This window comes from Onychomys torridus, chromosome 10, assembly GCF_903995425.1.
Source record: "Onychomys torridus chromosome 10, mOncTor1.1, whole genome shotgun sequence".
NCBI lineage: Eukaryota > Metazoa > Chordata > Mammalia > Rodentia > Cricetidae > Onychomys > Onychomys torridus.
Window position 1 is genome coordinate 88135293 of NC_050452.1, and position 22687 is coordinate 88157979.

At 39.1% G+C, this 22687-nt stretch overlaps 1 protein-coding gene across 2 annotated transcripts in view; it reads left to right on the forward strand.

Moving 5' to 3' along the window:
- Positions 1-17883, forward strand: part of Jchain (joining chain of multimeric IgA and IgM) — a 28600-nt gene extending 10717 nt beyond the window's left edge. Inside the window, exons 5-10 of one of the 2 annotated variants that reach the window (XM_036201351.1) lie at positions 4575-4695; positions 8493-8669; positions 9514-9745; positions 13195-13315; positions 16390-16470; positions 17431-17883. In XM_036201351.1, the coding sequence (XP_036057244.1) occupies positions 9679-9745; positions 13195-13315; positions 16390-16470; positions 17431-17644 (483 nt within the window). In that variant the 5' untranslated portion in view covers positions 4575-4695; positions 8493-8669; positions 9514-9678 and the 3' untranslated portion in view covers positions 17645-17883. The remainder of the gene's footprint in view (positions 1-4574; positions 4696-8492; positions 8670-9513; positions 9746-13194; positions 13316-16389; positions 16471-17430) is intronic. The other variant, XM_036201352.1, reaches the window with a different exon arrangement.
- Positions 17884-22687: the final 4804 nt, after the last annotated feature.

The window sequence follows — 22687 nt, forward strand, 5'->3', positions numbered from 1 at the left end:
GTGGGAAAATGAGTGTCTTGGACTTTGGTACTTTGGAAGGTACAGAGAACTGGAAGTTAGGTGACCATGGCTGACTGTAAAATCCAGACTAAAGCCAAGTATGTGGTATATGCCTTTGGTCCCATACATCAGAGCTGGAGGTGGGAACACCTCCATAGCATGAATGAGGCAGGCCTGGTTACATGACTTAACCAAGAAGGAAACAACAAAGATTTAAAATAGATCACATTTTTCTTGATTTTCCTCCTTTTTGTTTTGTTTCTCTCTTGTTTGAGGTAGGATCATGTGACTTAAGTTACTGTGAACCAGAAAAATGATATCAAACTCTGGATCATCCTGCTTCCATCTGCTAGGGTGCTGGGACTCCAGGCATGTGCCACTGTGCCTAGAAAAATGTGTACAATTTAAATAGGAAAAAACTGTTTCTCTTGGGCCAGTGAGCTAGCTTAGTGTATAGAAGAACTTACAGCCCAAGACTGACCTCTGAGTTGGTCACTAGAACCACAGTGTAAGGACAGAACTGACTCCCAAATGTTGTCCTCTGACTTCCACATATGCACTGTGGCACACAGGCTTCACTCATACACACATTATATATACACACTAATAGTAATAATAAAATAAAATGATTGGTAACATTACTTGTTTTTAATCTATATTCTATTTACCAATAAAGACTCGGGAATTAGATATTAGGGAAAAAAAACCTGCTAGATCAGAGAAGCCGAGAAGCAACCAGCTGACCTTCCTTTTTGGCTGGAGACCTAGCAAGAGAATATCACTTCATACCATTGCAAACCAAAAAGCCCATGAATCTGTAAGTCCCTCTCTATTCCTTCCTGTGTGTCTCTCTATCCCTCTTCCTAGGTCCTCCGCATTCTCTATGGCTAACTCTTGGCAAATAGTCATTGGCTCCACCCCCTGATCCAAGGTTAACTTTATTAACATAGTCTAGGAGTTTTACAGTGTGATCAATATCCCACATTTCCCCCCTTTAACTCTAACCCAGTAAAACTATATACAGTAAGAAATAGTGTCAGATATTGTCTAAATAAAAAGGAAAGGTTTTAACTCTAGCACAGTAAAATTATATACAATGAGAACAATTATCAGGTAAGAATTACATTCATAATTTCCAGTCCATTAGTAATTGGCAAATTTGGAGAAAGTATTCTATTATCTATCCTATCTTGGTGGGTCCAAAAAAAAAGGTTGTTTTTTTTTTTGTTTGTTTGTTTGTTTGTTTTTTTTCTGAGACAGGGTTTCTCTGTGTAGCTTTGGAGCCTGTCCTGGACTACCTCTGTAGACCAGGCTGGCCTTGTACTCACAGAGATCTGCCTGCCTCTGCCTCCCGAGTGCTGGGATTACAGGCGTGTGCCACCACTGCCCAGTGAGTCCAAAGTTTTATATCTAGAGCACTTTCTGTCATAACTTGTATTACCAACCTAAAAATAATCTTTTTAGACCTTAAAATATTTTCTTAGATCAACAACTTAAGCTTTTATATCCCTCAACCTCGTAAACTTTACATCTCTTTTGTAAGTTTTTTTTCTTCTTCTGAATTTGGTATCAAAGAAAACGGTAAGTATCTAGTCTTCAACTCCCATCAGAGACCCGAGAAGGATAAGACGTGCAGAGCAAGCAACTTCCAAAACTATAGAAACGACAGAGACAGCTGGCTGCCTGGACAGTCACCCAAGGTTCCTCTGCAAAGTTGGGGCATCCATCTTTGGGCTATAAGTCTAGAATATCTGACAGACTTTCTGTGAAGCAGAAGTTTTGAAGGAGTGGCCTACCTTTTCTTGGCAAAGAAAGGACACTTTCCTTTGTGTCCTGCTTGTCCAGTTTGGACAGCAACTGCCAGCAGTCGAGGCAAGGGCAGTTTCTTGCCCAGTGGCTAGCTTTGCCACATTCAAAGCAAACTCCACATGGAGGTTCTTTGATGCCCATCATCCTTTTTTTTGATGTAGACTGGTGTTGCTAGGAGCAGATGTGTCTCACTGTCATGAAAAGCCTTATGTTATTAAAACATCTTAATGCAATATTCTGTATAGATCTCTAAAGTGTTTGAAGACCACCTATCTAAAATACATGAAGCTAAATAAAAGATTTCTGTGTACATCTAAACCCTTACTGAAGTTTGGTTGTTATCTTAATTATCCTAAACAGTTTCAGGTACTAGAACTTTACAGTTTTAAATGAGTTGCATAGGTATAATACCTTATAGTATGTTGTAACGAAAATAACCTTAAATTTGTATCAGTATACAAAAATCCATACCAATGTAAAATATTTGAGACTAGTAGTTGCATTTTAGTCTAAAAGTAGATTCAACAATCTACCCTTTTATCCTATCATTCCTATATCCCCCCTTTTTCCTTTTCAGAAAGAGATCCCTGAATCTAATCTCCTTTGCTTAATTTCCTTCCCAACCATGACTAATAACAACTTGCAACTAAACCCCCTAAACAATGCCAAAAATCCATATCCTACTAAATGACAAAAACCACCCACCCTGCCTCTTGGGAATGTGGGTGTTGTGTTCCTAAAATTAGTTCCTGTTGTCCGGGAGTGACAGCATCATTAGGGACCCTGAAAAAATTGGGGTAGTGGTCAAATCCTGGGAGAGCTGGTGGTGTCATTTGCTGTCCAGTCTCTGTGTGATGGGAGAGTGCAGGGCTTGTCTCAAGTCCTGGCTGGAGTAGTCTATGAGGCTGGACCATCTTAGTTAACAACTTTGAAGTTGTCCTGAGCAGTTTGTAGTCCAAAGCTGATCTTTGAGTGGTATTTGTCAGTTTAGAGGTGTTACCACAATTCAGGTAGAACCGTCATTGCAGGGCCCCATCATCTTGGAGACCTCAAAGGTCACTGCTAGGAATGGTCATGGTTCACTACAGAAAACTTAGACATTTTAAATGTCATATATAGCAATCTCCAAAAGATTAGAGGACCACAATCTATTAAGTACATTCAGAGCACACAAACTTAGTTCCTAGTTATGTGTTTCAGACTCAAACCTGAAAATACATACAGGAAGCTAGATGAAGCTTATTTCTAAAATTAGTTAGTACACTGTATGACTATTATAATCCCAATGGAAAGTATATACATACATACACATATATACATATATATGTGCATATATATAATTTTATAGATTTTGAGATAATATTTATACCTTAAGAAAAGTTTTAAAGAGTCAAAATAAAACCAAAGAATTATGAGATTAGTAGCAATAGAATAGTCCCTTCATTTTGCTTTTCTTCTGCCCTATGCCAGGTGGCTCTTAGATGAGACAGAGATTTTGGATTTTCTTTCACAAGCATGCTTGGGTTTAGAAAAGGAGAGAGCCACACTCCAACGTCAAACCCAACTTTGATTTTTAATTGACTTGGGCCACAAAAAGGCCATTTGCCTTTTATGTTTGTAGAGAGCAGCAAAAACAAGCATTTGGGAGGATTAATGAGATTCTACCATGTTGGAAGCATGCTGTAGCATTAGGCCAATTTGCTTTTTTTCTTGGGACATTTTCTCTTGATGATTTGCTCTTTTTCTTCAGATGTCTCATTTGCCCATGGTCTTTAGATTCCATAGTTGGATGCTTTTGTTCTCCTGAAAAGACAAAAACAAAACCTTGCCCCAACCCTACTTTTGGGAGTCCCTTCTTGGCAGGTTATATTTTTGTTAAGGCAAATAATAATTTTTTCTGATTCAAAGATAATTTTGTTAACACAGTGTTAGAGCTTCACGATGCGATCAAATATCCTGCAACAATTATTCTTATCATGAAACATACAGTGTCGTTTACATTTTCCTCCTCACTCTGCTGCATCTAGGGGGTTTTCTTCTTTGCTCCTTGACCTGTGCAGGCCATGCCTTCCCCCATCAAATGCCATTTATTTGCTTTTTCCCCTTGTAGCACTTTGTTTGTTTGTTTGTTTGTTTGTTTCTGTAGTAGGCAGAATAATGGCCCCTTCAAAATGTCTTTCCCTTGTGCAGGAGAGATGACTTTATGGTTAAGGGCACTTGTTCTTACAAAGAACCCAGGCTCCATTCCAAGCATCCACATGGTGACTCACAACAATCCATAACTCTAGTTCCAGGGGACCTGATGCCCTCTTCTGACCTCACTTGCTGATTTTGATGATAAAGGGACTACATACAAGTCAGGACATGCACTCAGCTTCTGGAAGCTCAGACACCCTTGTAGCCAGCAAGGAAATGGGGAGTGAGTCTTAACAATGGTGAGGCATGAATTCTGCCAACAATTTGAATAAGCTTGAAAGTGGATTATTTCTCAGTGTGTTGAGATAAGAGTCTGGGGACAAGGGATGTAGCTTGGTGATAGACTGCTGTCCAGCACATAGCCCTCCAGTTCAGTATCCATCATGGCAAAAGTAGGTTGATGGACACTTCAGTCTACAAAGCAAACCTGGAGTGGACTCATTAGCCTAGCCTATCTAGGGATGTCACAGAATCCTGAAAACAACCAATGATGGTGTTTTAAATCACTCTGTATGGTTATTTGTGATGCTAGCGTGAGCGTCCTCATATTTGTTCATGTTTCTGCCTAGACATGCCTCCTCCTGACAGCCTTTCCCAAGGACACTGTCTGATGTAGATGACTCCAGCCCTGCTCTACATGCTCTCATTTTATTCCTGTGCAGATTTCTTTTGGAGCATTTATCACAATGAGTGAGTATTTATTGAGCTTTCTTTTTCTTGTCTGTCTTCCCAAACAGAGTATAACGTCTGGGAAGACAGGTCCTTTTAGAATATTGAAAACAACACAGCAAGGATCTTGGTGGGAGGATAGACTTTCAGTAAGAACAAAGGTTTTAGCTCTGTTTCAAAATAGGAAAAAGCACCTCCCCTTACCAGACAGTATCTCACTTTGTAGCCTGGGCTGGCTTTGAACTCATGGCAGTCCTCCTGTATCAGCCACATGAGTGCTGAGATTGCAGGGTGAGCTATCATGCCCAGCTGAAAAACTCGTTTTCCTCAACTAGTAACCAGGTGTGTGACTGGTGGTGGCACCAGGGACATTTGGGAAGTTTAGTGTGTTTGACACTGCACCGGTAATGAATACTTGTCACATGTGTCTTATAGAGACATCAGTGTTTTCTCTTAAGAATGCTTCGTCTTACTGCACCTCTCTCTGTTTTGAAGATTTTCCTTGTAGTGCTAATAGAATCTTCCCCTAGTTTACTTCTGCGAGTTGATCCAACAATTATTTCTGCTCTGCCTTTTGTGTCAAAGTTACACAAGTTAGAGAAAGTTTATATGGAGACATGGTAAATGCTGTGTTTCTGATGGCTCACCATCATATCCACACAGTGAGTTGTGTTTTGGGGGAGAGAGATCTCCCATGTTCTCTCCTCATGTATTACCCTTGTGAGACTGTCAGTTAATTGTGGATTTCTGTGTTAGGGGTTCTTGATTATAAGCATAGCTGTGGGGTTCCCCTATAACTGACAGCATGTGTTATACAGTGTCTCAAGTATACACGTTAGTTTTCTTTTAAAATTATTAATTTCTCTGTTTTAGAATCAGTGGATTTTAGAGTCTGTTTATATGAATGCTAAGAATGTGAAAGAAGGTAATTTGAAGGGTGATTATTCTTTTACTTCATGTATCCTTTATGAAAATACTAAACATACTATCACATATATGAAGAGGTTCACATTATATTGTGTCTTCTGTAGCATTTTTGGAAATACTGAGGAGTTAGTTTTTAAAAGGGATTTATTATTATTTTTATGTATTTAGGTGTTTGTCTGCATGCATGTGTATGTAATATGTGTGCCAGGTACCCAGGGAAGCCAGGAGAGGGTCAAATTCCCTGGTACTAAAGTTACAGATGGTTGTTAGCTGCCATGTGGATGCTGGGAACTGAACTTAGGTCCTCTGCAAGAATAGTCAGTACTCTTAACTACTGAGACATTTCTCTAGCTCCAGAAGTTACTTTTAAAATCTGAAAGATTGTTAGGTTACTTGAAATTTATAGACTGACATTTAGTTCAAGATTTAATGTGTAGTTTTTTTTTTTTTTAATGTTTGTTGTGGCTGGTTGGGAATTTTTATTTATTATTAAAACTTGTTTTTCCCACTTGTAGTTCTAGGACAGATGGGAAATATGCAGCATTACACTAAATGTAGAACATAATCCATTAAAAAGAAAATCAAGAGATTTCTGCTCTGTCTTAGACTTACAGCCAAGAAGGCTATTAAAACATCACCACGTAAAGTGTTTCAGAGGCAGAAGGCCAGGCTGCTGTAACAGACCCCTTTGTGTGAGAAGAGGCTCCCGCAGGGAGAGATGGTACTGGAGACAGAGGCTAAGGGAGGGAGGGAGGGAAGACACCGCTGACTACTCACTGTCCTTTGTCTTCAGTCTGAAGCTGCCTGTGGTGGCTCATGCCTGTAATCCCAGCACTTTGGAGGCTGAGGCTGGAGTCAAGCCCAACAGAGCCACACAGTTAAGTGTTAGTCCAGTCTGGGAGGAAATATGATGCCCTGTCTCAAACAGCAACAAGACAACACAAAGCTTCAGTCTTTGTTGTTGTATGGCTGTACGATATAACTTGAGATGAACTGATACACACAAATGTTCTTATGGGTTATTGTTGGTTGTCGATAAGACTTTAGGGGTATATAGTAGGAAACTCTCCCTGCACCACCCCACTCAACTTGTTTCTTAATAATTTAAGTCTGATGGCACATGTGTCATGTTTTCAAATATTGTGAAATTGAGAGAAATAACTAACATGCTCATCTGCAAAAGACTGAGTCAAAAAGGTTGTAATGTTAGTCTGACACTTAGGGCCATGGCCAAATCTCACACCCAAATCCAAACTTTTAAATATTAACTGGAGAAGGCAACTGTGATGGCATAGGCCTGTAACTCCAGCACTCAGGAAGCTTCAGTAGGAGGATTACTGAGAGTTCAAGGCCAGCCCTGGCTACATAGTGAGTACCAGGCAGCTAGGATAACATGGTAAGACCCTGTTTCAAAACAGCAACAGCCCCTTCCCCTAAACCAAACGACAGCTCAGCTAACCTGTTTTCAGTGTGATGCCATTTGTTATAAAAGTTTAATCTTTATCAACCCCATACTCTTTCATAAATACTTAATGTTGGTGCCCACTCTGCCCATAGGCTTCTTATCCACCAGTTTTTAAACTTTAAAGTACATCAGAATCAGATAAGATGCCCTTTGAAAACACATATTCTTAGGCCATCTCTCCAGAAATTGGCTCAGTGTAAACAGGAAATCCTATGTTAACTAATATCTCAAGTGATTGTAGGTGGATGACCCCTAGACTGCACAGGCAAACACTGGTTTCAGACCCTATATTACCAGCCTAAACTACTCCCATCCTGTGACAAAAATATACTACAGCATCATCCTTACGGTTAGATATGTAGTTTACACAATAGACACACTAAACCACAAGATTAGGAAAGTGACTAAAAGACAGAGACACCAAGTATGGAGCTTTCCTTCATGTTAATAATCACAAATGTACTTTGCTTTTACACAGAAGATTTTGAGGAAACTTTGCTTTCTTCAGGGATGTTTGAGGGAGGCAGTTGAGACTTGAGTATATTTTCAAGGAAACAGTGACTTAAACTACCCAGTTATCTTTTGGGGGTGAGAGAGAGTCATGTAGCCCAGGCTGACCATAGGTTTGCTATGTAGTCAAGGTTGGCCTGAACTCATGAGCTCTTTTTGCTTCTACTTCTCAAGTGCTGGGATTATTATAGGTGGTTGATTGCTCAGCTATGTTCACCCATGAATTCATTATCATTCATATTCTCTCTCTCTCTCTCTCTCTCTCTCTCTCTCTCTCTCTCTCTGTCTCTCTCTCTGTTATAGAATAAGTCAGTCATTTAGAAACTGTAGTTGGGGTTAGGAACTTAGAAGTTGTTGATAGTTGTTTTGATTTCCATAATTACCGCAAATATCCTCTTAGATCTGTTTGCTTTTTTGGTAGATAAAATTGTTCCTGGGAGTCCTGTCATGCCCTCTTGCCCATGTGCCCTCTCTTCTCCTTTTCTTTTTTTCTGGAGTCAGTGTTTGGCTTCATAGGCAGGCTGGCCTTGAACTCATGATCATTTTACACTTGGTTACAGGCATACACTACTACACTCAGAACCTGGAGAAGAATTTTTCTTAAACCTAAGTAATTTTTAAGTCCTATTCAGAGTAGTATTAAAATGAGAATATACTTTGATGGTATAGTGGCATCATTTGTTATAGTGCCTGGTACTTTGCTTTTGCTAGACTTTTACTAAAGATTCTTTTTAAAATTTAAAATTGAGGGTTGGAGATTTAGCTCAGTGGTAGAGCACTTGCCTAGCAAGCACAAGGCCCTGAGTTCGATCCTCAGCTCAAAAAAAAAAAAAAATTAAAATTGATTTTATTTTGTGTGTATAGGTTTTTGCCTGTATGTATGTCTGTGTACTACTTGCGTGTCTGGTACCCACAGATACCACAAGAAGGTGCTGGATCCTCTGGAACTGGAGTTACAGACAGTTGAGACCTGCCTTGTGGGAGCTGGTAATTGAACCTGCATCCTCTGGAGGAGCAGCCAGTGCTCTTACCTCCTGAGTCATCTCCTCAGCCTTCACTACAGATTCTTTGAAGGATGCAATTATGTGCTCAGGTTTCATATCTTTGCCACTTCCTGCTTATGACCTTGAAATATTATTTATTACTTCTTAAAATGTTAGGAGACTCTTATAAAATAAAATTATAGATAAGAGCTAAATAACACACATTTGTTGCTATTGCATACAAATGTAGCCATCCTGTTTCCAAGACAGGAGATTCTAGGATGTTGGAGATGGGAATAGAAACTCAAGTTTCTCTTTTTCTTTTTAAATTTGACAATAATTAAGTGAAAAATTTTGAGGCATATACTCCAGTGATTCAGTTTTTGTTGAGATAGCATGGATAGTGTCGTAGTGCATGGTTCTAGAAGGAAGCACTAAGAGCGGAAACAGGAAGTAGTTCTCAAGCCTATCGAAGTAAAATGGAACATTAGTTTAGGATTTATCAGTTTAAAATTCTACTTCTGTGTCTGAACTTATAAAATAAACTGAAAGTGGCAAGAGTAAGCACACGGATGTTTAACTATGATGGCTGGTTAATTCAAGGATAGCAGAGAAACTGATACAGTATGCAATTAGGAACCCAGAAAGCTTTGTTACTTCTGTTCCTTCATTTGTTTTCTTCTCTTTCCCTGTTTTCTTATCATTCCATCCATGAAAAATGTCAAATGTTTGATATTGATATGAAGACTAATAAGAGTGTATGCAGTTGTTGAAGTTGAGAATGCATGTAAACACTCTCAATAGAGTTCTGACTTCACATTCTTATTAGGCTTGGGGTTTATACATTGCTGTAGCATGACTGTAAAGCAGAAATGATTCATCAAATCCTGGCTTTGCAGGAAAGCTTTAGATTAGAAAGAAACATCTGAACATGAACTACATGCTTCTTTCCAGGGTAGCATACGGCTCAGATCTGAACCACAGTTGTGATTGTTTGCAGCTCGCCGTTGCCTGGGATGTTATTTTAAGAAAGCAGAAGCAACATCATTTGCACACTCCTTATAGACACACACCTTGGCCCAGGCTTTCTGGCTTTAGTGTTTCAAAAGTGAAGACAAGATGAAGAAGACCCACTTGCTTCTCTGGGGAGTCCTGGCCGTTTTTGTCAAGGCTGTCCTTGTAACCGGTAGGTGGTACCTATACAATAAAGCCAGGTATAAGGGGAGCTAGAGAGCAGACTGGGTCATAGGTCTAAAGATTTACGTTTATGCTTTAGTTGGCCAGCTGGCCAGCTGCCTTCTAATCTTATTATATGCACAGACAATGCTCATTGTATTCTTTGTTCTTTTTTCTTCTGTTTGGCTACCTCAGCATAAGAAAATAAATATTTTGGGGTATATACAAGTAGACACACATAAATTTCCATGCTTAACTTTAAAAATCAATAGTCCTCTCCATGAGTCTCCTTAATTACTATTCTAAAGAAGTGAAGTAATAACTGGTAATTATGATATAGAATATATTTTTATCTCTCCAGAGAAATGGAATCCGTTTCAACAACTTCCTTATATCATAACCTTTAAAAATGTTTAGTGTTGTTCATGATGTGTGAACTTCTGATGTTTTTATTTTTCATCTTCCTGACAACTGTATCAAGGGACATATTCTGAATAGAGAAGTATATCCTTATTTCAAGACAGAAATGTAATTAAGCATAATCACTTTATGTTTTATTAATAACATGAATAATACATTTCAAAAATATTATTTAAAATATAAAATACTAGTAACAAAACATATGAATACATAAACACTTGTGTTTTCAAACATGTTTATATATCTGTAAGCATGTCTATATAAAATAGATATAGCTATTTATAAAATATTTGTTCTCCATCTCCAGTTTTTTGAGACAGGATTTCACTATGTAGACCAGGATGGTCTCAAAGTCCAAATTCCTCTGCCTCTGCTGGGATTGCAGGCATGTGCCGTCATACCTGGCCAGCTCTACCTTATTGAATTGTGTATTATGGTATTTTGGTACTAATCTAAAAGCTTTACCTGCAGTATTCCACTTATTTTTCACAATACCCTTTTCTGCACCCTTCTCTTATTTCCAGCAAGTTGAAACACTTGGCACTGAGGTGAAATACCTTACCTAAGCTCACAGTAGCAAGTGACGGGTAGACTTGGGCAATTTGACTGGATAGCCCCCATTCCTAACTGCTATCTTGTTTTGTTGGCACAGTGGAACCACCTTTAGTGAACCCATTGAGGTCATATCTACAACACAGTGCTGTGTAATTCTATTTGTTTGAATGCAATTCAATTTAGCAAATACTTTATTGCACATCTACCATGTCTCAGATGCTTTTAAATAAAATAATTTGTTAGGAAAAGTGCTTAATTTTGGGGAGAAAATGTTATAGTCTAGGTCTTGGTAAATAGTTTTTGTACATTTTCTGGTAGATATATTAAGCTGACTAATTTTTAAAAAATATGAATAGTAATGATGGTCTCTTACATTTCTGGAAAGGAAATAAATATGCCTTATAGAGTGTGGCTATTTTCTATTTAATACTTACTAATGAAGTAATTTTCTTGGCTGTTAATGTATATCTCTGATCAGACATTACATACTCATGTATATTTTCATTAAGAGAAGCATTTAAGAGTTACAGACACAGATGTAAGGAAGAGAACACTATTTGAATTATTTTGCCCTTTTTAGAGAATTAATAAGTGCTATATCATTATCTTAAATTGCCCTCTGACATCTCTTCTTCAGTACCATGCAGACTTGTTTTTGATGGTTTATTACGAATTTATGAATAATAACATACTAGTACATTGTTCTTCAAACAATTAAAAATGCAATAACAGCACTCTTAAAATGTTTGAAGTAGTTATTAATATTAAGACTGAATCTCAATTAAGTTCTCTCTGCTTTGGGAGCTAACTTTCAGGAATAGTTAGGTCTCCAAGTAGAATGATCTCTGTCCTGACCCTTTAACCTTTATAGTTTGACTGTCGATACTAAGTCTTCATAAGTTTTTTAGTTGAAGCTCAATGGGGGTGGATTTTAAAGGTTGCATACCTGAAGTTATAGGAAAAAGAATATTGTGTATCATTATTATTTAACTAGAACTATTAAAATAAGACTATTGCTAGCTCTTAGATGATCTGTTATTGATTCAACAACATATAATTAGAATTTTTCTTTGTTTATTCTTTGCAATATTTACATCTCTTTGAGTCATGGATCAGAGAATGAATATTGACTCTCAAAGTTAAAGCTTTAATACATACTGATATATTTACTATTTTTTCTGAATAATGATATTGTATATTAAATTGAACTCATACCTAACAATATTTTCTAAATTGTTTTTGCAGCAAAACTTTGTAGACAGTGTTTTTCATTGATATCCATTCTCTCCTTTAGAAGAGTTCTTCTAAGAAATATTAATATAGCTCTTGTTACTCTTTTTGGTTCGATCTGTGTACTGTGATTATTATTATGAAAAACAATATAGATAGATTAGGAAAGTTTAGGTGGAGAACATTAAATATTACAAAATAACATAGTCTTGGGAGAAAAGATGCTTGTTCCAATACAACTTAAGGGAAAAATTTTTTTATAAGAAGAAAGAGAGTTCTGGAATGACTCAGTGTTTCCAGTTGGATTTATAAATGCTTCATATTGTTTACTTTCAAGTATTTGCTTTGATTGAGGAATAGTGTAGATTTCTGTTTTACCTTTCATCTTGGTGTTGTATTATTGATTTTTACTAGGGTGACATTAAAAGAATTAGAAGCAGTAGATAGAAATCAGAATTCTTTCAGTCTAGTTTCTGCTGCTGCTGCTGCTGCTGCTGCTCCTCCTCCTCCTCCCCCCCTCCTCCTCCTCCTCCTCCTCCTCTTCCTCCTCCTCCTCCTCCTCCTCCTCCTCCTCCTCCTCCTCCTCCTCCTCCTCCTCCTCCTCCTCGTCTTCCTCTTAGTTTCTCTGTGTAGTTTTGGTGCCTGTCCTGGATCTCGCTCTGTAGCCCAGGCTGGCCTCAAACTCACAGAGATCCACCTGGCTCTGCCTCCTGAGTGCTGGGATTAAAGGCGTGCGCCATCACTGCCCAGCTTTAGCTTCTCATTAATTTTTGCAATGAAGAAAAAGAAAATTCCTTTTAGATTGTATTTAGACTTCCTTTGCTCTTTTAGATTTGAAAAGGAAACAAATAGACTGGAACTGATGAATATTAAAATTAAAGTTTTTGATCCAGGTGTAGTGGCATACACTAGTAACCTCAGCACTTCAGGAGGTAGAATCAGGGGATGGAGAGTTCATAACCAGCCACAGCTGCAAAGTGAGTTTCCGGCCAGCCTGGGATGCATGAGACTTCTTATATATTCAGGAAAGAAAAGCAAACTAACTCATCTTAAAACACATGCACTTTTTTTTTGAGAGACAATATCTCTTTATGTAGTACAGACTGTCTTGGAATTTACTAGGTAGCCCTGGAATTTCCCATCCTTCCCCTGAATTTCCTAAGCACTGGGACTGTGGGCCTGCACCACCACACCCAGGACAACATAGATCTGTGTTTTCTTTTTTCATGATACGTTTTACCTTTCAAACCCAAGGTGATGATGAAAAGATCATTCTTGCTGACAACAAATGCATGTGTACCCGAGTTACTTCCAGGATCATCCGGTCCACCGAGGATCCTAATGAGGACATTGTGGAGAGAAGTATCCGAATTGTGTATGTGCCATTCACATTTCTGTTCTTTTCTCTTATAATCAGATACTTTGTGTTATTAAGCTTTCTTTTCTTTTTAAAGGCAGTCATGCAGGGTTTTCTGAGACAGCTCCCTAGAGCAGGGAGAGGTCTTCAAGGGGGTTGCCTTGTTTAAATGTAGTGTCTTGAATCTACTTTTGATGTGCAGCACCTTTGATGAGATTGAATCATAACTTAACTGAAGTTGAATTTTGTTAACAAGCTTGAGGGAATTTTACAGAGGTTGAGGGCAGAAGTGAAGGAAACCAGAGGTTTCTACTTAGTCACCGACTGTGCCGGTTTATATGCACGATTTCAGTTTGAATCATTTCAGTTGTTCTCAGTCAGCTCAAGCTGCAACTTCAGGTAATGGTAAGCCTACTTTGTTCTGTAATTGTGGACCAGTGAGTATTTTACACTGTCTTCATAAAGCAGACTGACTAAAGCTGACAGATAGACTTCCCATTCAAACTGGACTCAGAGCCATTCATTTCATCTCACAGACAGCCCAGACTTATACACTTGGTAGCCCTTAATCAATAGCAAGGATACTGATAACACTTGAGAGATAAGATTGTACTTCATCCAACCAGTGGTTAATTTTCCTTGCTAAGTACTCCCACCTTAATAGTTTTATCTAATCAAATACCTCAAGTAGGAAAAGAACATAGCAATCAATTTTAGCTATTAATGGGGAAAGTATGGTTAAAAATTGTTTCAAAGTCTGGCTGCATCAGTTTGTAACTGTATAATCAAATTATTTGTCCACTCCAAACTTAAAATTTCTTACCTTTAAATAGAAGAAGAAAATGAGCCTACTTCATAGGATTATTGTTTAAAAATTGAGACTATCTATTCTTTTTAAAGATTGTATAATTTCTGTCACATATTTAAACAGTATTATTATTTGCTTAACTATGTGTCTATTAACATTAGGTCACTGTCCTGATAAAATGCATTTGGTGCTGTCCCCAGGATTGTTATCAATATTGTTACAAACATGCCTTCCTCCTACAAAGCTTAGCATAACTCTGAAGATTGTTCATTCTAGTTTGTGTTCAAACAAACAAACAGACAAACACCCCCACCCAGGAGTCCTGTAGTGTGTCTTTATTTCCCCACACTCACAGTGTTTTCTACCTGTTTTTACATCTTTTCTTTTCTGTTTTTACATCTACTGGGTCCTCTGTTCAAGAGTTATCTCTGTCAGCCCTCTCAGCTTGGCTAACCCTTCTCCAGTCTGTGTGTCTTAATTTAGCCGTTGATTCCCAGGGGAATTTCAGAAACAGCTCCCTTTAGCAGGGAGAGGTCTTCAAGGGGGTTGCCTGGTTTAAATGTAGTGTCTTAAATCCACTTTTGATGTGAAGCACCTTTAATGAGGTTGAATCATGACTTAACTGAAGTTGAATTTTGTTAACAAGCTGAAGAAATTTTACAGAAGTCTAGGGCAGAAGTTTTGCTCAGATTTTGCCCACAGAACTCATTGGAAGTTGTAGATTCTCACAGACATGCAATGAAAGGGAGCTAGCCCACGGCATGGCACATAAACCATCGTGGAGAGCCACTCATGTTTGAATCCCCGGGGACAGTTGTTTAAGTGGCTTCCGGGATGTTTCGAATTCATCTTTTGCTGGTATCATTTGCTGAAATCAGGTGATTTACTTACTTCATGACACTTTGCTTGATGCATATTGATGCTTCCTGTGGTTTTTTTTTTTAAGGATATTGCCACTGATGTGTCATTATGGCACCATTCCCAAGCCTATTATTTATTGTAATGGTGTGGTTTTATGGAAGTTATGTACTTACTTTGAACCTTATTTCTGAGCTGTGAACAAGGATAATCATGTGTAAATATGTATGTATTTGGGGCTTAGACTACATAATATAAATTTGTACAAGAACAGTGTTTGGTGCACAGTAGGCCCTTATAAATGTTGATTTCCCTGTCATTCCCATCATTTAAAATCTTTTTTTTTTTTTTTAAGTTAATGAGGTGGCTCACTGAATTAAAGGTGTTTGCTGCCAAGGCTGACAACTTGGATTTGGTCTCCAGGACACTGCATGGTGGAAGGAGAGGACTGACTCCCAAAGTTACCCTCTGACCTCCACACAGGTGCTGTGGCATGAGCACACTCACCATCAACATATACATATAATAAATAAATAAACATTAAAAAGCTTTTTCTAGGGTTGGGAATTTAGCTCAGTGGTAGAGTGCTTGCCCAGCAAGTGCAAGGCCCTGGATTCGATCCTCAGCTCAATAAAAAAAAAAAGCCTTTTCTAATATCATAAGAGCTTTTATAATAAACCAAATCATAGACAAATTTATTAATTCAAACAAATCTTTATTTAGTGAATAGCTAATGTTGAGGGTTAGTACTGGGAATACGATATAAAGCATATGAAGGGGTCCATGCTGAACTGGGAACGGTGACACACTTGAGTAGTCTCAGCCTTTGGGAGATGGAGGCAGAAGAATCAGGAGTTCAAGGTCATCCTTTGCTACAAAGTGAGTTTGAAACAAACCTGAGCTATATGAAATACCATCTCAAAACTCAAACAATAAAACTACACCAAACAACCCCTCCAAAACAAGAGAATCAATGAAAACACAATAAAACCCATCCCCAAACAAAACCAGGCAAAAAACTCCTTCCCCAAAAAACCAAAAATAAAACATGCCCCCAGAGGTATTAAAAGAATATGGTGCACACAGACATGCATGCAAACAAAACACCTATACATATAAAATAAATGAATAAAAATAAATTTATAATTTATATATCTTTAAAAATATAGATAATATATGCTTCACCTGTTAATTCTACAAAGAGCACCTTCTACACTCCATATATAGCCCTATATAAATTAGGAAAACAACTAGATCATAGTTAAGAGACTGATAAAGTATAACAAATTATTGTGAGATCTGAGTAATAGTTTATAATTGAGTGAAGTCATAAGTTAAGTAGTAAATACTAATCCCTCAAGACATTACCACTAGAAACAACTATCTTTGTATTTATTGTTTTACTGTTTTCTCTCTCTCCTTTTAGCGTCCCTCTGAACAACAGGGAGAATATCTCGGATCCCACCTCTCCACTGAGAACGAAATTTGTGTACCATTTGTCGGACCTGTAAGATTTTCCTTCATACTTACATATGTTGAAGTTAATTAACTTTTAATTAACTTTATTAATAATGATATTTCTGAAAATACATTGGGATATAAGACATTGACAGATGTTTGACCTTTTAAATACACTGTTAATGACTAGGTACCAGAACTTCATAAAACTTGGTCATAGGAAAATATTAGCAATAACTTTATTCCAAAGAAGAAATTATTGTTATTTATACAGAAGGCACTGATTTATCTCCACATTTAAATAAGTAGCTTTAGATTTTAGCATGCATGTGTGTCTTTGCAGATGATAGAATCCAATGTTAAACAGTTAAAAAAAAAAAAAGGTCCCTCACTGGGCATGGTGGCACATGCCTTTAATCCTGGCACTCGGGAGGCAGAGCCAGGCAGATCTCCGAGTTCAAGGGCAGCCTCGTCTACAGAGTAAATTGCAGGACAGCAGAACTACACAGAGAAACCCTGTCTCAAAAGAACAAACCAGAAAACACCTCCCAAAAATTCCTTCAAGAGGATGGTGCAGGATTAGGAGGAGTGATGGTTCCAGGCCAGCATGAGCAATATAGAGAAACGCTGTAAACATATCTGTCTGTACATGTAGATCCACATATATAATACATGTATATCCACATATATAATATATATTCCTCTTGTCACTAAAACTGAATTCACTGAAACAAACTTACAGCTAGGGAGAAACTAACACAGTGGAAGCTGCTGAATAGTGTAGATAAGATGATAGTATCATCACATCATTAATTATATTGCTTATACAGGGACGATTAAAGAATTTTATAAAGTGTTCTTTGTTTTGCCGATGATTAGGTCTGGAAAGACTCATCAATTATTTTAGGTTAGAGCTACAAGAACTATAAGACGTCAGATAAGCATTTATAGTGACTTGTATATTGAGATACTATTTACTGGGGGGTTTCTAATACCTGTTTTTTTCTAGCTGTAAGAAATGCGATCCTGTGGAAGTGGAGCTGGATAACCAGGTTGTTACTGCCAGCCAGAGCACTATCTGCAACGAAGACAGTGCTGTCCCCGAGACCTGCTACATGTACAACAGAAACAAGTGCTACACAGCTCTGGTGCCACTTATGTACCGCGGTGAGACTAAAATGGTAGCCTCAGCTCTCACCCCTGACTCTTGCTACCCTGACTAGTTTGAGTCATTGCTCACGCTGCAGCTGTCTTTAGGAGCTCTCCATTTGAACCCAGAAGTTATCCCCACTGCTAATGGAGTGGAACAGGATTTCTTTTCCTTTTCCATGGTATAAAACTAACATTCCCTTAAAATATCAACATTGCTGTCATTATTATGTAATTCCTTCTCGGTTCTAAGTATTAAATCCTCAGGCTTGGGGATTTAGCTCAGTGGTAGAGTGTTTGCCTAGCAAGCACAAGGCCCTGGGTTCAATCCTCAGCTCTGGAAAAAAAAAAAAAAATCCTCATGCTTTCCTGAGCAGGTGTTTTCAAGAGTTCATTTTCTATTGTTTAAAAATGTGAACAAGGGGAGAAAGTAAAATTCCAAGAGCGAAAGTCAAGAGACGTAATTAAATCCTTTTTCTTTCTTACTTTGCCACGGAGAGCTGGAACTTCTGCACATTCTGTACTATCCTCTCTCTTATGTCTCACTGTGTAGAGAAACACACGTAAACATAGGGCAATTATGTCTTTACCGGGAGCTGTAAAGGACACATTTTGGAACTGTTTACAAAACCACTTCGCTGAAAGTGATATGATTTGATGCACAAATGAAAAAACAGATTTTTATATAACACAGACTTGGCACTTGATTTTTTTTTGATAAATTTTTTGACAATCAGATTATTGTCTGAAATTCTTGGAGGAGTCTTCTGTGTTGCAGCTGAATCTAATGAAATTTGTATTCCTAAATATGTATTCTCTAGCACAGTTTGAACAATTAAATAGATTCATAAGCATACATACCCGTGTGAAATAATTTATTGGAAAAATTTTTGCTTGTGTTTAATCTTCTTATGTGTAAATTAAATATAACTTATTATTGGCGAACGGTTTGTAAGCATGATGTAATGGTGCATTCATCACTAAGTTTATATGAGTACTTATTTGAGAAGTCTTTGTCATTTCACATTTAAAATTAAGTACAAAGGCCAGGCCCATAGCATGTAGCATCCAATGTATGGAAGCAGGAGGTGTACTCAGTGCTTGCATATCATGTCTAAGGCTTCAAGTTTGATGTTCAGCATTGCAAACAGAAGAAAGCAAATTTTGCCCCCTCAAAAAGACAAAACAAAACTAAAACCCAAAAACTTTATCCAGCTCTGTAGCTCAAGTAGAAAGTGCTCACATAAATGGTAGGGCTATTTCAGAATAATGACTGGTCACACGCAAAGAACCCTTACGGCAGGAAACCATGGCCAATTGATGTATTTATCTAAGGGCACTATGGAAAGTAACTGCTGATTCAGAAGCCAAACATGTAAGGTACTTCTGACCTGGGAACAGTGGAGTGAACTTTCTAGGTCTTGGCTGTATGGTAGCTGTGTATATTAGTCTAGTAGGTAACTTTAATGGCCCAAGTTGAAATACAAACTCTTAAGTGGTTGAATTAGCATCAGGCAAGGTAATTCGATTTAAGATCATTTCTTGGGGGGGGGGGGGCTGGAGAGATGGCTCAGAGGTTAAGAGCACTGACTGCTCTTCCAGAGGTCCTGAGTTCAATTCCCAGCACCCACATGGTGACTCACAACCATCTGTAATGAGATCTGGCGCCCTCTTCTGTGTACATAATAAATAAATAAATCTAAAAAAAAAAAAAGATCATTTCTTCTTTTAAAAATGGAATTCAAATAACTATCCCATAGACTTTTATGAGAATGATGATACATCTTCTATATGTACCTGTGTTTACATGTCATTTAGTGTAGCTGTAATAGTAATTAGCAATAGTCAGTAAATTACAGCTGTTACTGTTGCTTGCATGTATATCTGTATGAGGGTGTCAGAAGCCCTGGAACTGGAGTTACAGACAGTTGTGAACTGTCATGTGGATGCTGGGAATTGAACCCAGGTCCTCTGGAAGAGCAGTCAGAGCTCTTAACTGTTGAGCCATCTCTCCAGCCCCCTGTTACTAATTGTTTTTTTGCTCATCTTTCTGCCAAGGCAGCAAACTAATGACTAACACAGGTATGTGCTGTGGTTCCTAGCTTCAGAGTGCATGAGAATAACCTGGAGGACTCAGGAAAGTAGGTTACTAAGCGCCTCCCCTCAAAAGATGCCGATTAAGTAGTTTTGGGGGTGTGGAAACTGGGGAAATTACAGCTCTTACAAATTCCTAAATTCTGCTGCTGGGGGATGGGGGTGGGGGAGCAGTGCAACCGTAGCATTAGGATTATGAGCCTCTACTTCCCCCTAGTGGTTGGATTACAGAGTACAATGACTATTTTTAAACATGCATTGTCTCATTTAATTTTCATAGGCTTATGAAGAGTTCTGTTTTCATTTTACAAAGTAGCACACCTAAAGATTTTTTACAGTTACATTTATTTATTTGGTGTGGGTCCATGAAACAAGGATATATCCACATATATCTGTGTGTGTGTGCTTATGTGTCACTTAGGATAGCTGTTTTAGTGAACAACACTATGACTGCTCCAACACCCCACCATTATGGACTGTACCCCCCAATCCATGACCCAGCTTCCTTTCTAAATGGCTGTGACTCTTAATGCTGTCATCTTGACAGGGCCTAGATTCCCCTGGGAGACAGATGGCTAGGCAGGTTTCTGAGGGAGTTCCTAATGTGGGCAGCATCATCTCATGGGTTGGAATCCTAGACCTAGTGAAGAGAAGAAAGCAAGCTGAGCACCAGCATCCACAGCTCTCTGCTTCCCTAATGCAGATGCAGTGTGACTTAGGCTTCTGACACCAGGCTGTCCCTGACATGAGGGACCGTGTCTCCAAACTGTGGTGAACCAAAGAAACCGGGTTTGTTTGTTTTCCCAAAAAGTAACAGAGAAAAATTGGTACTGAGTAGTAACAGTGTGGCTGTGATAAGCCTGACCATATGGATTAGAGGTCTTTGGAACTGATATGCAGGAGAAATGTGCAAGAGTTGGGAGCTGCAGGCTAGAGAAGCCTTGAATGCTATAAACTGAACTTAATATATTATTCTGAGGAGAGTTGAGATCAGCCTGCCAAGAGAAATGTGAACTGTGTGCCGGTCATGAGATTTCAGAAGGGAACACCGCTGTTGAGAACTGGCATAGGGCTCTGTAGCAGAAATCTTAGATGTCCTTATTAATAAAATCAAACCTGAGGCCAGTTATTGGTGTAATAATTTCACCAATATATTGGGGCAAATGCTGGAAGATCAGAGAAGCAGAAGCAGCCACAGCTACCTCACCTCGCCAGTTCCTCAGCTGATCCTGTTTCTCAGACTGCAAGCTTCTGAGTCCTCATCCAAATGAATCTCAGCTGAACTGTGCTGCTCAAAGCCTAAAAGCTTAACCAGCCAAATGCTGAACCAGCCAAATGCTTCTAGTTTCTGGTCTTCACACCTTATATAATCTTTCTCTTTCTGCCCCCACTCCCTGGGATTAAAGGCGTGTATCACCGTGCCTGGCTGTTTCCAATGTGGCCTTGAACTCACAAGAGACCCGCCTGGCTCTGCCTCCCAAGTGCTGGGATTAAAGGCGTGTGCTACCACCACTGCCTAGCTTCTGCTGTGGCTTGCTCTTACCCATTTTCTAGCCACCATTTTTGTCTCTGTATCTAGTGGCTGTCTGTTCTCTGACCCCAGATAAATTTATTAGTGTGCACAATATTTTGGGGAACACAATACCACCACAGGGCTCTTCATGGTACATTGTGGAATAGAACGTGGCTGCGTTCTGCCAGAGCCCTGGGTGTTTGGATGAGGCTGAATTAAAAACTAATAACTAAGTTGCTTGGCAGAGGGAGTTTCAGGACAGCATAGCAGCCAGGCTGTTGGCTTCTTACTGATTAGTCTTTTTAAATTAATTAATTAATTTTTTTGATTAAGAATTTTCCATTTATCCCACATATCAGTCACACATTGCCTTGTCTTCCCTTCTCCCACCCCCAGCCTCCCCTCCCCCCCAACTCCCACTTCTCCCAAGGCAAGGTCTCCCATGGGGAGTCAGAGCCTGGCACATCCAGTTGAGGCAGGTCCAAGCCCCTCCTCCTGCGCCAAGGCTGTGCAAAGCATCTCACCACGGGCACCAGGCTCCAAAAACCGGCTCATGCACTAGGGACAGGCTCCAGTCCCACCGCCTGGGGGCCCCCCAACAGTTCAAGGCAAACCACTGTCTCACCTATCCAGAGTCTTCTTATCCAGTTCACAGTGAGCAAGACTATCCAAAGGAGCAGAAGGACAGGAAAAATGTGCATGTGGTCAAGGAATGGAGTGGGAGGAAGTTTATAAAGTCGTCAGTAAAGGGAGCAAAGAACGCAGCTGCAGTTGTTAGAGCTGGTACAGCTAAAGGGGAGAGCAAAGTGCTCAGCAGCGCTATTTGTGTGGTTTTTCGAGACAGGCTTTCTCTGTGTAGTTTTGGTGCCTGTCCTGGATCTCACTCTGTAGACCAGGCTGGCTTCAAACTCACAGAGATCTGCCTGCCTCTGCCTCCCGAGTGCTGGGATTAAAGTGCTCCCGGCAGCAGCATAATTTGTAATAGCCAGAACTTGGAAACAAACCTAGATGCCATTCAACCGAAGAAAGGATGAAGAAAATGAGGTACATTTACACAATGGAGTGTTACTCAGCTGTACAAAACAACGGCATCATGAAATTTGCAGGCAAATGGACACAAAGGGACAAAACTAAGGGGAGACCTCACACTTTGCACTGGGACAATAGGAAAGGTATCTTGACAGCATGGCCGCACCCCTCAAAGACTCTACCTTGTGAAGTACAAACTCATTTGAAAGGCAGCTTCAACCTAGAATACAGCTGAAGGGCTCTCTTCTTGAAAACAATGCCCTAGGTTCAGCCTCCAAGGTGGACAGAGGCCACCACAGCTATAAGAGAAGGGAGCCAAACTACATCTTGAGTACACAGAACATGGCAGCATTGTCTATATGGATCTGGATCTGCAGGAAAACCAAAATGCATGAACTACAGTCATGAAGGCTTGCACCAAGGTTTTGCAAAGCTGATATGTGACATGGTTGGATTCCCTGCAAGGAGAGTCTTGGAAGCC